The 14,498-nt window shown below is 39.0% G+C and overlaps 1 protein-coding gene across 1 annotated transcript in view; it reads right to left on the reverse strand.

Annotated features, from left to right (window-relative positions):
* Nucleotides 1-14,498, reverse strand: part of LOC128657082 (oocyte zinc finger protein XlCOF7.1) — a 45,268-nt gene that overhangs the window by 21,383 nt on the left and 9,387 nt on the right. Inside the window, exons 2-6 of the mRNA XM_053711322.1 lie at nucleotides 14,193-14,315; nucleotides 12,493-12,552; nucleotides 1,628-1,775; nucleotides 1,187-1,276; nucleotides 877-963 (exon numbers count right to left, since the gene is read on the reverse strand). Coding sequence (XP_053567297.1) covers nucleotides 877-963; nucleotides 1,187-1,276; nucleotides 1,628-1,775; nucleotides 12,493-12,552; nucleotides 14,193-14,270 — 463 coding nt within the window. The 5' untranslated portion in view covers nucleotides 14,271-14,315. The remainder of the gene's footprint in view (nucleotides 1-876; nucleotides 964-1,186; nucleotides 1,277-1,627; nucleotides 1,776-12,492; nucleotides 12,553-14,192; nucleotides 14,316-14,498) is intronic.

The following is a 14,498-nucleotide window of genomic DNA, read 5'->3' on the forward strand; positions in this document are numbered from 1 at the left end:
AAGAGAGGGCATGTGTATGTACTATTCACATAAAGCAGAGGGTGAGAGAGAAGAGAGGGCATGTGTATGTACTATTCACATAAAGCAGAGGGTGAGAGAGAAGAGAGGGCATGTGTATGTACTATTCACATAAAGCAGAGAGTGAGAGAGAAGAGAGGGCATGTGTGTGTACTATTCACATAAAGCAGAGAGTGAGAGAGAAGAGAGGGCATGTGTGTGTACTATTCACATAAAGCAGTCGGTGAGAAAGAAAAAAAGGTATTTGCATAAAATAGATTTACGAGGTATTTGCATAAAATAGAAGGTGAGAAAGAAAGGAAGACACGGTATGTTTGTGCACCAAATAGATTTTATCATTGCAACTAGACATGCGCGTTTCGATTTGTTAAATTCGGAGATTCGAATTGATTCAAATTTCCGAATTACGGTAGTACCGAATAAATCTGAATTATTTCGGATTTATTCGTTACATTCGGATGGCCATGGATTACACTAGTATTGTACAGTATATTAGGTTATATCACTCTGCTATGGGTTACACCTAATATACAGTACATAATACTAGTCTAATACACAGCACATCCCATCTAACACATACCGAAATTCCGAATTTACGAATCGAACCGAATCCAGCCAAATTTATTTGAATCCGAATGAATCCGAAACAAATTCATTCAAATTTTTCCGAATTCAAATCGATCCGAACCGAAATTCGAAAACATCCGAATCGATCCGAAACTAAACAAATTTTTTGGCCATGCACAAGTCTAATTGCAACCTGTCTGTACTGAAGCTCATTATTTACATAGTAATAGGGGGTAAACATTTCAACATCTGAGTTTTCTAACTATGAAGCTTATACCATAGATCACTCACTTGCAGAGACATCTGATGGCTGAATATTCTGTACAAGGTCCCCATGTGATCCTGTGTCTAGGTTTCCATTACTGTGACCTGTTAGTTCTAATAAACAATAAAATTAGTTTTTTGGTAAATGGATTTAAGTGCAGTTATCTCACACAATCTGATTATACAGTAATATTACACAATATGTCATTATTTTATTATTTTAACTGGTCTGTCTTCAGGTCCATCATTTACATAACTATTAGTAAGGGTTAAATAATTTCAGAATCTGAGTTTTCACTTTGTAAATAAACATTAACAGCAGCCATAGATCTGTCACCTGCAGAGACGTCTGATGGGGTCTCCACTGGCTGAATATTCTGTACAAGGTCTCCATATGCTTCTGTGTCTAGATTTTCATCTCTGTAACCTGTTAGTTCAAATAGAGAATAAAATCTGTTTATTTTGTAAAATGGATATGAAACAATTTTTATTGCAACTTTAAAAGGCATCTTAAAATGTATTCAATTAAGAACAAAAACAAATAATTGTTACTTTTTGCGTTTAAAATATTTACATATATAAACCGATATATAATTGGTTTAACATTAATCCCTCTTGACCCTTTAAATGTGTATTTATTATTTCTTTTGGAGTATAAAATATGTTTATAATCTCACAGCTCATTAGATCACATGTGATAGATTCACTGTAGATTTACTCTCTGTCAGTAGTGTTTGTGCATTTCCTGAGTGAGATATTTATTACTACACAGCATTACCTGAGCTCTCATTTCCTGGGATCTCCTTAGTCCTTAGTGCTTGGTGAGTCTCCATCACGACGTCCTTGTAAAGCTCCTTGTGTCCCTCTATATACTCCCACTCCTCCATAGAGAAATACACAGCAACATCATCACACTTTATAGGCACCTGAAACACACACAACTCATTCAGGCCCTGATATTCTAAACCTATCTGCTCATGTGAGATATTCTATAATGATCCTTCAGCACTGTGAGATCCCTAGTGAAATATTCAAAAGGTAGATTTTGCTTTACTTCTCCAAGGGGCGTTCCCTGCATTTCTGTATATGAAGGAGAGACAAACACAGTGTAATATAGCACTGCATGATGTGACAGTTCTTCTGCATTTACACTTTGTGCTTTCTATATTATATAACTTTACACTTCAGATTAAACATCATTACATTTAAGCTTTGCACTTTTTATTTAGTTTTTTTATTTTGTGTACAGCAGTGTAGTTAGGATTGTGATTTTACAAATTCTAATTATAAAGCAGACTTCACAGAGGCCTTCCATAGAAAGTAAAGAAGCTATATGGGATACAAAATTTCACATGAAAGAGAGAAGGTAACTGGAAAATCCCTGGTGCTGACATAAAGGCTCTGACTGCATCAATTCTATAAAATAAATATATATATATATATATATATATATATATAAAAAACAAACAAAGTGCACTCCAGATCTATAGTAAACACAAGCCTTGGATGCTGGTCACAGAAGCTATATGAACAAACAGAATAGCACTCCAAAGGTCTTTTCAAGTGAAGTAGTCACTTTAATAGTGAACGTTTTCGGATCACAGAGGATCCGTCCTCAGACTTAAAAGTCTTTTGTAAGTCTGAGGATGGATCCTCTGTGATCCGAAAACGTTCACTATTAAAGTGACTACTTCACTTGAAAGACCTTTTGAGTGCTATTCTGTTTGTTTATATATATATATATATATATATATATATATATATATATATATATATATATATATATATATATATATATATATATATATATATATATGTATATATATATATATATATATATATATATATACACACATACATATATATATATATATATATATATATATATATATATATATATATATATATATATATACACATACATACATATATACACACACAAAGTATGATCCTAATTTGTTAAGTAACACAGAAACTTTCAAAACATATTCAGAATTTGTAAAATCGCTGCTAGATCTAAATGTATTAAAATATAAATGAGAAAGCGCAAAGCTTAAAGTGATGGTAAATTCTAGCGCTAGGATTTACCAGTGGAACAAAAAATGGGGACTTAACTTTCAATCATGAAGTATAATATACTTCATGCTGAAAGTTCCTTTATTTGTCTGAATCCTTCGCCGCACTGAGCTCCTCAGGCAGCCCATGGCAGAACGCTATTTTGCTGTGAGGTGACGTTCCCACCTCTTAGGCAATAGTCGTGCGTCCAGCTGGCGCCATGCCAGATAGCTAGCACGCTATTGGCTAAGATCACCTCACAGCAAAATAGCATTCTGCTGTAAGCTGCCTGAGGCGAACGCTTCAGACAAATAAAGGAACTTTCAGCATGAAGTATTTTATACTTCATGACTGGAAGTCCCCTTCATTTGTTCCACTGGTAAATGCTAGCTTACCATCACGTTAAAGGGATATGAGGGATATGAAACCCACATTTTTTTCTTGTTATTCAGATAGAGCAGGCAATTTTAATAAACTTTCTAATTTACTCCTATTAGCACATTTTCTTTGTTCTCTTGGTATCTTTATTTGAAAAAGCAGGAATGTAAGCTTAGGAGCCAGACCAATTTTGGTTGAGCACCCTGGGTAGCAGTTGCTAGTTGGTGGCTACATTTAGGAGTAAATTAGAAAGTTGCTTAAACTTGCATGCTCTATCTGAATCATGAAAGAAAAACAAATGGGTTTCATATCCCTTTAAATGTAATAATACTAATCAAATTGAGTGGATTAGTGTGCGCTAAAGGATGGTATTGCTAAACACTACTTTAAAGATACAATCTCTGTATGTATCAAACAAGTTAATCACCAAATAGCGAAGCCTAAGCTTCAAGATAGAGAAAGTGCGCTAACAAGCTGAAAGTATACACACCATATAAAGATTAAAGTTAAATTTAATAAACATATAGAATAAGATACACAAATATATAGGCACTAAAAATAGGGACGTCTCCCTGTAAAGTGAATGAAACTGGGAAAAAAATCTTAATGAAAAAGCAGGTTAAAACCTATAAATGAAGCGGATATTGCAGATACCAATTGATAATTATTGACATAAAAAAGATATAGCATAAAATGGTATTTTAAAAGATATGGCATAACAGTGAGATCGTAAAATAAAACTTAAAAGACAAGCACCAAGTTCATATGTATCAACACAGTGCAGGTGGCCGTATGCAAATGAGCATCGGTATTGGAACAGTGGAAAGAAAATAACGACTTGTACCACAAATAGATATAGTTTACTGTACCGTGAGTCAAGAGAGTGTTCAGAGGGTGTTACCGAGGAGAAGAAATCCTTCGGTCAAGACTTGGACCGCGGCTACAGAGACTGCCGTTCCTGGAGATAGAAGTGTGCAAACCTCTGCACATGTGAGTCGGCGTCTGACGTCACAGGCTTCTCATCGGTTACTCTCAGGGTGTTACTCGCTGCTCCAGCAGCGTGAAGGAAAAGCAGCTGATTGCTGTGTCCTGGTGGGAACTTTCTGTGAAGGCAGACTTGGCTGCTGTGGATATGTATATTGATCCGATACAATAGTGGGGCACAAGTTATCCCTCACCTTGGGATATTCAAAGATGCTGGTAACCCGGGTTTAAAGTTGCAGTACAGACTGTACTGAAATATCCCTTACTGTTTCAAAGTCACAGTGTCACAAATGCAAGCGACGCGTTTCGCCCTCCCTTGGGCTTTATGACTGGAAGTCCCCTTCATTTGTTCCACTGGTAAATGCTAGCTTACCATCACGTTAAAGGGATATGAGGGATATGAAACCCACATTTTTTTCTTGTTATTCAGCTAGTGCAGGCAATTTTAATAAACTTTCTAATTTACTCCTATTAGCACATTTTCTTTGTTCTCTTGGTATCTTTATTTGAAAAAGCAGGAATGTAAGCTTAGGAGCCAGACCAATTTTGGTTGAGCACCCTGGGAAGCAGTTGCTAGTTGGTGGCTACATTTAGGAGTAAATTAGAAAGTTGCTTAAACTTGCATGCTTTATCTGAATCATGAAAGAAAAACAAATGGGTTTCATATCCCTTTAAATGTAATAATACTGGGGGCGGAGTTTGACTGAGCTCAAAGATGGACGTGTGAGCTCTGAGCTCTGAGCTGGAATCCCTAACAAAGTCAGCATTTCAGCTTTAAAATAAGAATATATAATATTTATACACTGGGTGAGGTCTCTGAACACCGGGAACACAATCTGAAGAGGGACAGTGAGCGGTTGGCGCTGCTGGGAAAATTACCAATTTTACAAGCGGCGGTTTCGCGCCGAAACTAAAGTAATCCCTGCAGCATTAATGGCGTGACAAGCAACAGACGGACAAAACTCCGGAACCCAGCATTCAAGCAGCAGCGACTAGAGCCATAATACAGTAAGCAGATGGGCGACAACACAAACTTTCTACAAGTTAAGCGGCGCTGACCGCTCCGATCCAGATACATCACACGGGTAAGCAGCCTCCATCACCTGCACACATGGGCCTAGTGAATGCCGATCTACGCAACACATAACGGTTGGTAACCGATGAAGACAGATGCTGGAATTTGCCGCTGTCAGCCATCCCAACACCCCCGAACTATTAGGTGATAAATCTTATAAGTAACACAGGCAGTCATAGCCGGACTATGCTTGGGGGCAAAATAAGAGGGACATTTCAGGCAAAAGTAATTAAGTTTGGGCCAAAGGAGTCACAATAACTTTAAAGTATAACGGGCCCTAAACGGAAGATGTGAGGCATCTAATGATCAATCAGGCATACCCACTTTAAAAACATATAAGGAACATAAGAGTCTGTTAATATATTCGGCAATTGGAAGTGCACGGCAGGCCCTAAAACTTGCAACATAACCCCTGTTATCCACACACACGTGGCATCAAACAATTCACTTAATGGGACATAACTTTTAGTGGCTATCTCAAGACAACTAGCTGAATTCATTACCCTTAGTTACCTAGAGTCATTTTCTATCTGGAAGTCAAAAGCTCTAAAAGATATTATAACATCACCTCTAACCTGAGGCAACTCTCTCTTACACAGCAAGGTTTCTTTATTTCAAAGGGCTATACTAACATATTGGAGAGTCTCTTAAAGATATCAGCTCACCCTCCACCATACTATATTCTCATCTCTAATAATAAACAACTAATATGTCAGCCAAAAAATCTACTAAAGGAGAAAAGATAAATAAATCCTCCACTGTGAGCACCTTCTTCAAACCTTCACGCCACAGTAAACTGACAGAAACAGTGACAGAGGAGATGGAGGGAAATTCAGACACTGAATTAGATTCTACTCCACATAGTGAGACTCACCCAGTAACAAAAGCAGACCTCAAAGACCTGGTCTCAAAACAAGACATCGCAGCAAATTTCGAAAAATTGTGGGAAAAGATAGACACAATGCACTCAGCAGTCACATCCAGCCTAACAGATATTAGAGCAGACATGGGAGGTAGACTAGAAGCCTTAGAAGAACACAGAGACACAGTAACAGAAGAAATGGAAACTACCTCTCACACCCTACAGTCACAAAACCAGACCATCAACGAATTGCAAGACAAGGTCGATGACCTAGAAAATAGGTCACGCAGAAGTAACATCAGGCTGAAGGGGATCCCAGAATCAATCACTAATCCTGATCTAAACACATACCTGAAACACTTATTCAGAAATATTACAGGAGAATCAGAAGAAACTGAGTTTGCGATTGAAAGAGCCCATAGAGCGTTAAGAGCAAAACCCAGGGAGGAGGCGCCCCCTAGAGACATTATAGTAAAATTCTCATTTTTTCAAGATAAAGAGAAAATCCTTCAAGCTTCCAGAAGCAAACCCACCTATAAATTTCAGGGAAGTGTTATTCAGTTCTTCCAAGATCTCAGCATTAGAACCCTCCAAAGAAGAAGCTCCCTACGCCCCTTGACAACTCTTCTACGCAAAAATCAAATTAAATATAGATGGGGCTTCCCCTTCGCCCTGCACATTCTCAAGGACAACAAAACCTTTACAGTCCACGATGTAGAAGATATTCCCCCTACCTGCAAATTACTAGGACTGGAAGTCCCGAACATACCAATGGAGGACATTCCTCATCCACTGCCGAACACCTCTAACCACATAAAATGGACACAAGTAAACCGCAAAAGAACCAAAAAATGATACAATATCAAGGTTGCCTGTCCCATTTACATTGTTTTTTCACCGGGGGGATGCAGAACAGTCACAAAAATGCCGCCTGGACCCTCCAGGCAGAGCCCCAATCCCCCCGAGTACTGTTTGACCAAGGTCCCTGACAGGGGAACTTTGGCTACTTGACCCTTTTGTATGAACTACTTTAAGGCCCTCCTTTGTACAAAACGAAGGAGGGGAAAAGAATTGTAATATGTTGTTTCTCAGTTAGAAAATATGATTAGTTATGTTAGTCGAAATTTCTAAAAGCTGACACATTAGCTAACTTTTTATTAACTCATCTCACGGTCCAGCTCTTCTCCCCTATCCCAACTTGTTAGTAGTAATAATATATGCATACCTACAAGTTAGGTTTAACAGTTGTTATGTTACACTTTGTTTTTCATGTTTATGCTTCATTAATATCTCTCTTTTAACGTTCTTTAACTCTTCTCCTAAAGATGCCGAGAAGGTCACCCCCTCCGGGTCAGCACAACTTTCTATCGCCTCCAGGTTTGAACCTACCACCTCCTTTGGGTCGTATGTATTAAACACTTATTTACCTGCACCATATCAGAAAACACTTTACATTTTACGAACTAGATGATACCAAAAATTCACCTCATATCTCACAACGTGAGAGGCTTAAATACTAATGTTAAGAGACGTACAGCCATGTCCCAGTACAGCCTTTTAGGAGCCAACATCTTATTCCTTCAAGAAACCCACTTTACCAAAGACATAATCCCGAAATTTTGGACCAGAAAATTCACACAACACTTCCACGCAACGACTAACTCTAAGAAAAGAGGGGTCTCCATCCTTATCCACGCTAATTTACCATTTAAGCATGAATCCACTATTGCAGACAGAGAAGGAAGATATCTTATAGTCAGGGGTCACTTTGGAGAATCCCACGTTATTCTATGCAATGTTTACGCCCCCAACGACAATCAGCATTCGTTTTTTACCCAAATCTCCAGTTTACTCACCAACTGGTCCCACTATAAAATTATATTAGCAGGTGATTTCAATATCACGATGACCAAATTTAAAGAATCCAAAACCAAACTCACAGCTAAACAGATCAGACACAACAGAATAGTAAGCTCCATTCAGGAACACCTAACACCACATGCTTTATTTGACTCTTGGTTCACATTATATGGAAACACAACAGACACTACTTTTTATTCGGCAGCCCATAAACAATACACGAGACTGGATTACATCTACATTAGCCAAGTCTTACAACCACTTCTACAAACCTCAAAAATCCAGCCATGTGTGTGGTCAGACCATTCTGTTTTGTCCTTATATCTAGAGGGATTTGTAGATACACAAAGAGCAAGATCCTGGACTTATGATCCGACACATTTAAAAAACCCCACACACAGAGATAAATACGTCAAATCACAGACTGATTTTTGGGAACTTAATAAGGGAACTACACTGAACCCTCTGTCTCCTTGGGCGGCACATAAAACCTACATGCGAGGATTATTCATCCAGGACAAATCCACTAGTAACAAACAATACAGAGCTCAAATATCACAACTACACACAGAAATTTCTGACTTAGAGAAACTCCATAAGATTACAAAAAGAAAAGACATTTTAACTACCCTAACAGTTAAAAGAGACGCTTTAGCCAGCATGTTAAAAACTCAGTCTATCAGGGCTATACAGAAACTAAATACACAATACTACATCTACAAAGACAAACCAGACAAATTTTTGGCGAATAAACTCAGAGACCGATGCAAAGCATCTATTATCCCTTCTATATTAGCGGCAAATGGCACTTCAGTTTCAAATCCTCAACTTATCGCGGATACATTTGCGGACTTCTATGGGAACTTATACGACGGTAATAAGGTCACTTACACAAACACCACAGAATCCCAAACAAAGCAATTTCTAAAAGAAGCCAATTTACACACAATTACAACAGAAGACCTAGACAAACTAAACACACCAATTTCTAGGGCAGAAGTCCTGAGGGTCATTAAGGACCTCAAGACAGGAAAAGCAGCAGGACCTGATGGATTTGTGAGGGAATACTATAAATCATTCAAAGAAATACTAGTCCCGCATCTCACAGATTTTTGTAATTTAATACTAGAGGGGCACACTATCCCAAAAGATATGTTACAAGCCAAAATAGTAGTGATTCCCAAACCCGGCAAAAACCACAACTTATGCGCGGATTATCGCCCCATTTCGCTTATTAATCAAGACATGAAAATTTTCACGAAAATTTTAGCTAATAGACTAAAACATATTCTGCCAAAACTAGTTCACCCAGATCAAGTGGGCTTTGTATCAGATAGGGAAGCTCCAGACAATGTACGACGGCTCTTAAATATCATAGATTATGTGGGAGACACCGGGATGCCTTCTCTGCTCCTCTCGCTGGATGCAGAGAAGGCATTCGATAGAGTAGATTGGAGATACATGTCGGCGGTACTACATCAGATGGGATTCAGGGGGGCCTTTATTACGGCTATAAATGCTATCTATTCAAACCCAACAGCCCAAGTGTCAATCTCAGGTTACAAGTCTAAGATCTTCCCCATATTAAACGGCACAAGACAGGGATGCCCACTGTCCCCTCTTCTATTCGCGCTCTGCATAGAGCCTCTGGCAGCAAGAATCAGATTAGACCCAGATATTTCAGGAGTAAAAATTAAAAATCAAGAATACAAATCAACACTTTTTGCAGATGACATTCTTTTAACTTTGTCCAAGCCCCTCACCTCACTAACCAATTTATACACTCTCCTAGACCAGTTCTCTCAAATTTCAGGATACAAAATTAATTTAGATAAATGCGAAGCAATGTCTCTAGGACTACCACAACATACCAAAAAAAATATTGAAATTAACTTTCAAATCAGATGGGTTGCTCATTCGCTCAAATATTTGGGAATACACCTAACACCTCGTATTGACCAGCTATACAAACATAATTATGAACCCCTTTACAAAGAGATAAAGAAAAAACTACATAAATGGAAAACATATAACTTCTCGTGGTTAGGCAGACTAGCGTCTGTCAAAATGACCATCTTACCCCAGATATCATATCTTTTTAGGACTCTCCCCATCCAAGTTCCACTTAAAGACCTAAAGACACTACAAAAAGACATAATAGCATTTATTAGGGGGAACAAAACGGCGCGGATAATATCCACACTCATTATGAGACACAGACAATTGGGTGGAGTGGGTGCGCCCAACATTATAGATTATTACAGGGCAGCAAGGTTAGCCCAGACAACACTAATGGGAAACACATCTAGGGAAATTATTTGGATTGATCTAGAGGCTAAGCTAAGAGATTCTTCACACTCAGACGATATTTTGTGGAAGGATTACCCCTCAAAAGAGCTTTCAAACAAACCAGGCTCACAGGTAACATTACATACTTCTCAGATATGGTCCTTTCTGACTAAACGACAAAATTTATTATCCAAACAAACATTAGTACGTCCAATTCGATCTCTAACTCCTATAGACCTACATGCTACAATCGATAAATGGTCCAACAAAGGACTATACAGAGTGGCGGACTGGATGGATGGTAGAAAACCTAAAACATTTAACCAGATTCAAACACAACTTGATACAGTAAAGCTACAGTGGTTCCAGTACCTACAAGTTAACTCAGTGATCTGTAGATACATCAGAGACTTTCAGCCAGACATTACTACTCCGTTAGAAAGCCTACTCAAATCATCCCACAGACCTAAAGGGGCCATATCCAAATTATACATACAGATACAAACACTTGGAAACCCACACAAGTCTAAATTACTCATTAATTGGGAATCAGATCTAAACATTTACAAAGATAGGGGATGGTGGGATGACGTGTTCCACTCAGCCTGTAAAGGACTACTGAGTACCGATTTGAGAGAAAACACGATTAAGACCATGTTCAGATGGTATCTGACCCCAATTAAAACAGCACATGTATCTGCTAGTCATAACAAATATTGCTATAGGGGATGTGGAGAAATAGGCTCCTATTACCATATGTGGTGGGAATGTAGGGAAATACAGGAAATCTGGACTAAAACTTCTGACCTACTCAGTTCAATCCTGGAGGACACTATCTGCCTGGCTCCAACCCATGCATTGTTACACATACCTCTTCCCAAATTTAACAAACAGACAAATATATTCATCAAAATCATTTGCACAGTCACCAGAGTGAGTATTGCAAAATACTGGAAGGTTTCGGCCCCCCCTTGGGAAGAGGTTTTAAATAGAATTTCTCTTACATACCGAATGTATGAGTCTGCATCACAGGTACTGGACACACAAACACAATTCGAGAAGATCTGGTTTTACTGGACACTAAACAACAGACCTACAACTTAAACACAGCTTTCTCCTTGCTGATTGGGAGATGGTATAGATAGCTGCTGACCCGTGGGGGGGGACAAACAGGGAGATAACTCTCGGCAACTAAAACAAATCTTTTTCTCTTTTTCTTTTCCTTTTTTCTTTTTTTTTCTTTTTCTTACTTTCTATCTTGGGCTCACTGTGGCCTTAATATCTCTAACCCAAGGTGGATACAAGGTGATTCAGAGAAAACTTTCAGAATACATCTTGGGGTCTTCTTGTTTTTATCCTGTTATAGTTAGACATGTTAGTAAATCCCTATGTTATAAGTTTTTTAAAAGCTATTTTGAGAAATCAAACTGTAATTCCACCTGATCAATTGCAAGATTGTTAGCTTCATTCCAGCTATTTGTATAATGACCTTACCACTAGACTGCTCGTGACACAGGTGGTAAACTGATGTGATGTTATATGATGTTATAATCTCAATAAAAATATTTAAACATAAATGTAATAATACTGAAAGGATCCATTCTTAAGTGTAAAGCAATATAAAATACAAAGCACAAAGTAACAAAACTCTCATATCACGCAGTGCTGTATTGCACTGGGCTTTTCTCTTCTACATATATAGAAATGAAAGAGATCTCACAGTGCTGGAGAGTTCTGACCTTTTTCTTTTTACTATTCAGTGAGGTCAGCCCTGTAAAGTGTGAAATGCAATTTCTCTCCAAGCTGGAGAAACTTTAAATATTAGGTCCTTAGCACTGAGACAGGGACTTCAGATACATAAATATGGTCCTCCATCTCTGCGTGCAGACTACAGGATCCCTGCAGGAACCCCAGTAATTACAGTAAATACAAAAAGTAGCCGCACAGGTTGCAATAAAACTGCTTTATTCAGGGACTGGTTCTGGCACACACTTTTACTGACAGAGCCAGGATAATGTCACTGAGAACATGCAGAGACACAGACAGAAGGTAGGAAATACACACAGGACCAGATGAGTCGGTAAAGGGAGACACTGTCACATGACTCTGATATAATGTTACATTCTCCAGCAGTACTCACCTCTCCGCTCTGCAGGTGAATGCTGCTGTGGGAGGGCCCCTTCTTCACAATGACATATTCCTATATAATATATAAGAGAAAATTATCAGAAACTTTCCATGGATAAGCAATACAAAGGAAAAGCGGAAAACAAATCCTTGTATAAATGTTCAAACTTTATTCGCCAACGTTAAAAACAGAATGGCAAGTGCTCACAGGAAAAAAAACAAAATAGCCACAGGGACAGCCATAGATATCTATTTTGTTGGCAAATAAAGTTTGAACTTTTATACAAGGATTCATTTTCTGTTTTTACTTTTTATTGCTTATCTATTCAAGGAGTTGGGGTCTCCTTTTTTGGATCACGGATGCCGCTTATGGAGCACGCCCACGGTGTACAGCAGTGAAGCAGGTGAATATTGACTGTCACACTGTGATACACCCCTAGACAAGCCTCCCAGTATTTCCCTGAGCAGATTGGTGGACACAAAGATTGACAGTTGCATGTACGAATGGGAGCCGTCCACACCGTGAGTAACGTATGTGACGTATAGCACGGAGGAGGCGCAGTCACTACTCCGGAGGAAAAAGTCTTGTTCTCTATGGTGCCGAGCAGCTTGGATCCACACGGTAGGAGCAGTTATATACTGCAGTCTGGGGGAGAAGGATCAGAGGTCCAGAGAGGAGGAGGGGTGAGTGTGTTTTAATTCCTGTGTATCTGCACTGAAGTATGCTGACACAGTTGAAAGCTTACCTGTGCTAGGGTTGTTTAATTTTTAGTGAAGGGGCCGCTGGGTTGTGGTGGAGGTTTTGCAGTGAAGGTTTGTGCAGGGGTGACCCTGAGTGTTTGAGAACCTGGGTTATGCTTGCTTATTGGTGGCAAAATGTCAGCCAACAATAAGCAAGTGCTATCCATGGTTCTGAACCTAAAATGGTCCGGTTTCTAAGCTTTACATTCCTGCTTTTTAAATAAAGATAGCAAGAGAATGAAGAAAAGATGATAAAAGGAGTAAATTAGCTTGTTGCCTAAAATTGCATGCTCTATCTGAAGCATTAAAGAAAAAAACGTGGGTTTAGTATCCCTTTAAAGTGAACAGTTGTATAGAGGACACTGGGTGCTGGGAAGGTTGTTTGATGGAGGGTTACGCAGGGGATTATTGGTGCTGGGGTAGGTTTAGTAGTGGAAGATTTTCTAGGTGACCCTGGGTGCTAGGGAGATTTTACAGTGGAAAGTTGTGCAGGGGATGCTGGGAAGTATTTACAGTGTAGGGGTGTACAGGGGATCCTGGGTGAAGGGAAAGTTTTGTGGATGTAGGTTGTGCCGGTGGGTGAGCTGAAGTCGGGATTGGTGCGATGGCCTGGAAGAGCTGAAGTCTGAGTTAGTGAGATTGTTTGGGTGATTTAAAGTGATGGCTAGTGAGATGTTGTCTGGGTGAGTTGATGTTAGGGTTAGTAAGATGGTCTGGATGAGATGAAGTTAGGGGTAGTGAGATGGTCTGGGTAAGCTGAGGTTAGGGTTAGTGAGATGTTGTCTGGGTGAGTTGATGTTATGGTTAGTAAGATGGTCTGGATGAGATGAAGTTAGGGGTAGTGAGATGGTCTGGGTAAGCTGTTAGGGTTAGTGAGATGAAGTTAGGGTTAGTGAAATATGTCTGGTGTATCAGAAGCATTACAGTAAATAGGAGGACCAGTGTCACATGACATTTCCCAGTAGCTCTCACCTCTCCGGTCAGCAGGCAGATGATGCCCAGGGCCTGACTCAGGAACTGCTCTGCCATCTGTTTTCTGTATTTGTTCATCTTGTTTATAATCAGTGACTGAGTCTGATGCTATAAGTGTGACACCTGCAAAAAGAAAGGAAAACGGCTACATGAGAGATGGGAAATAATCAGAGCTCTTCCTGTATTTATATTATGGTAAAGAGCAGATTTTGTGATATTAAAGATGTTTATTTTATTTATGCACAATCTAATACTACACATGTGACCAGCTGCATGTAATAAATATACACAGTGAGAACATGTGAC

The sequence above is a fragment of the Bombina bombina genome, chromosome 4, assembly GCF_027579735.1.
Source record: "Bombina bombina isolate aBomBom1 chromosome 4, aBomBom1.pri, whole genome shotgun sequence".
Taxonomy (NCBI): domain Eukaryota; kingdom Metazoa; phylum Chordata; class Amphibia; order Anura; family Bombinatoridae; genus Bombina; species Bombina bombina.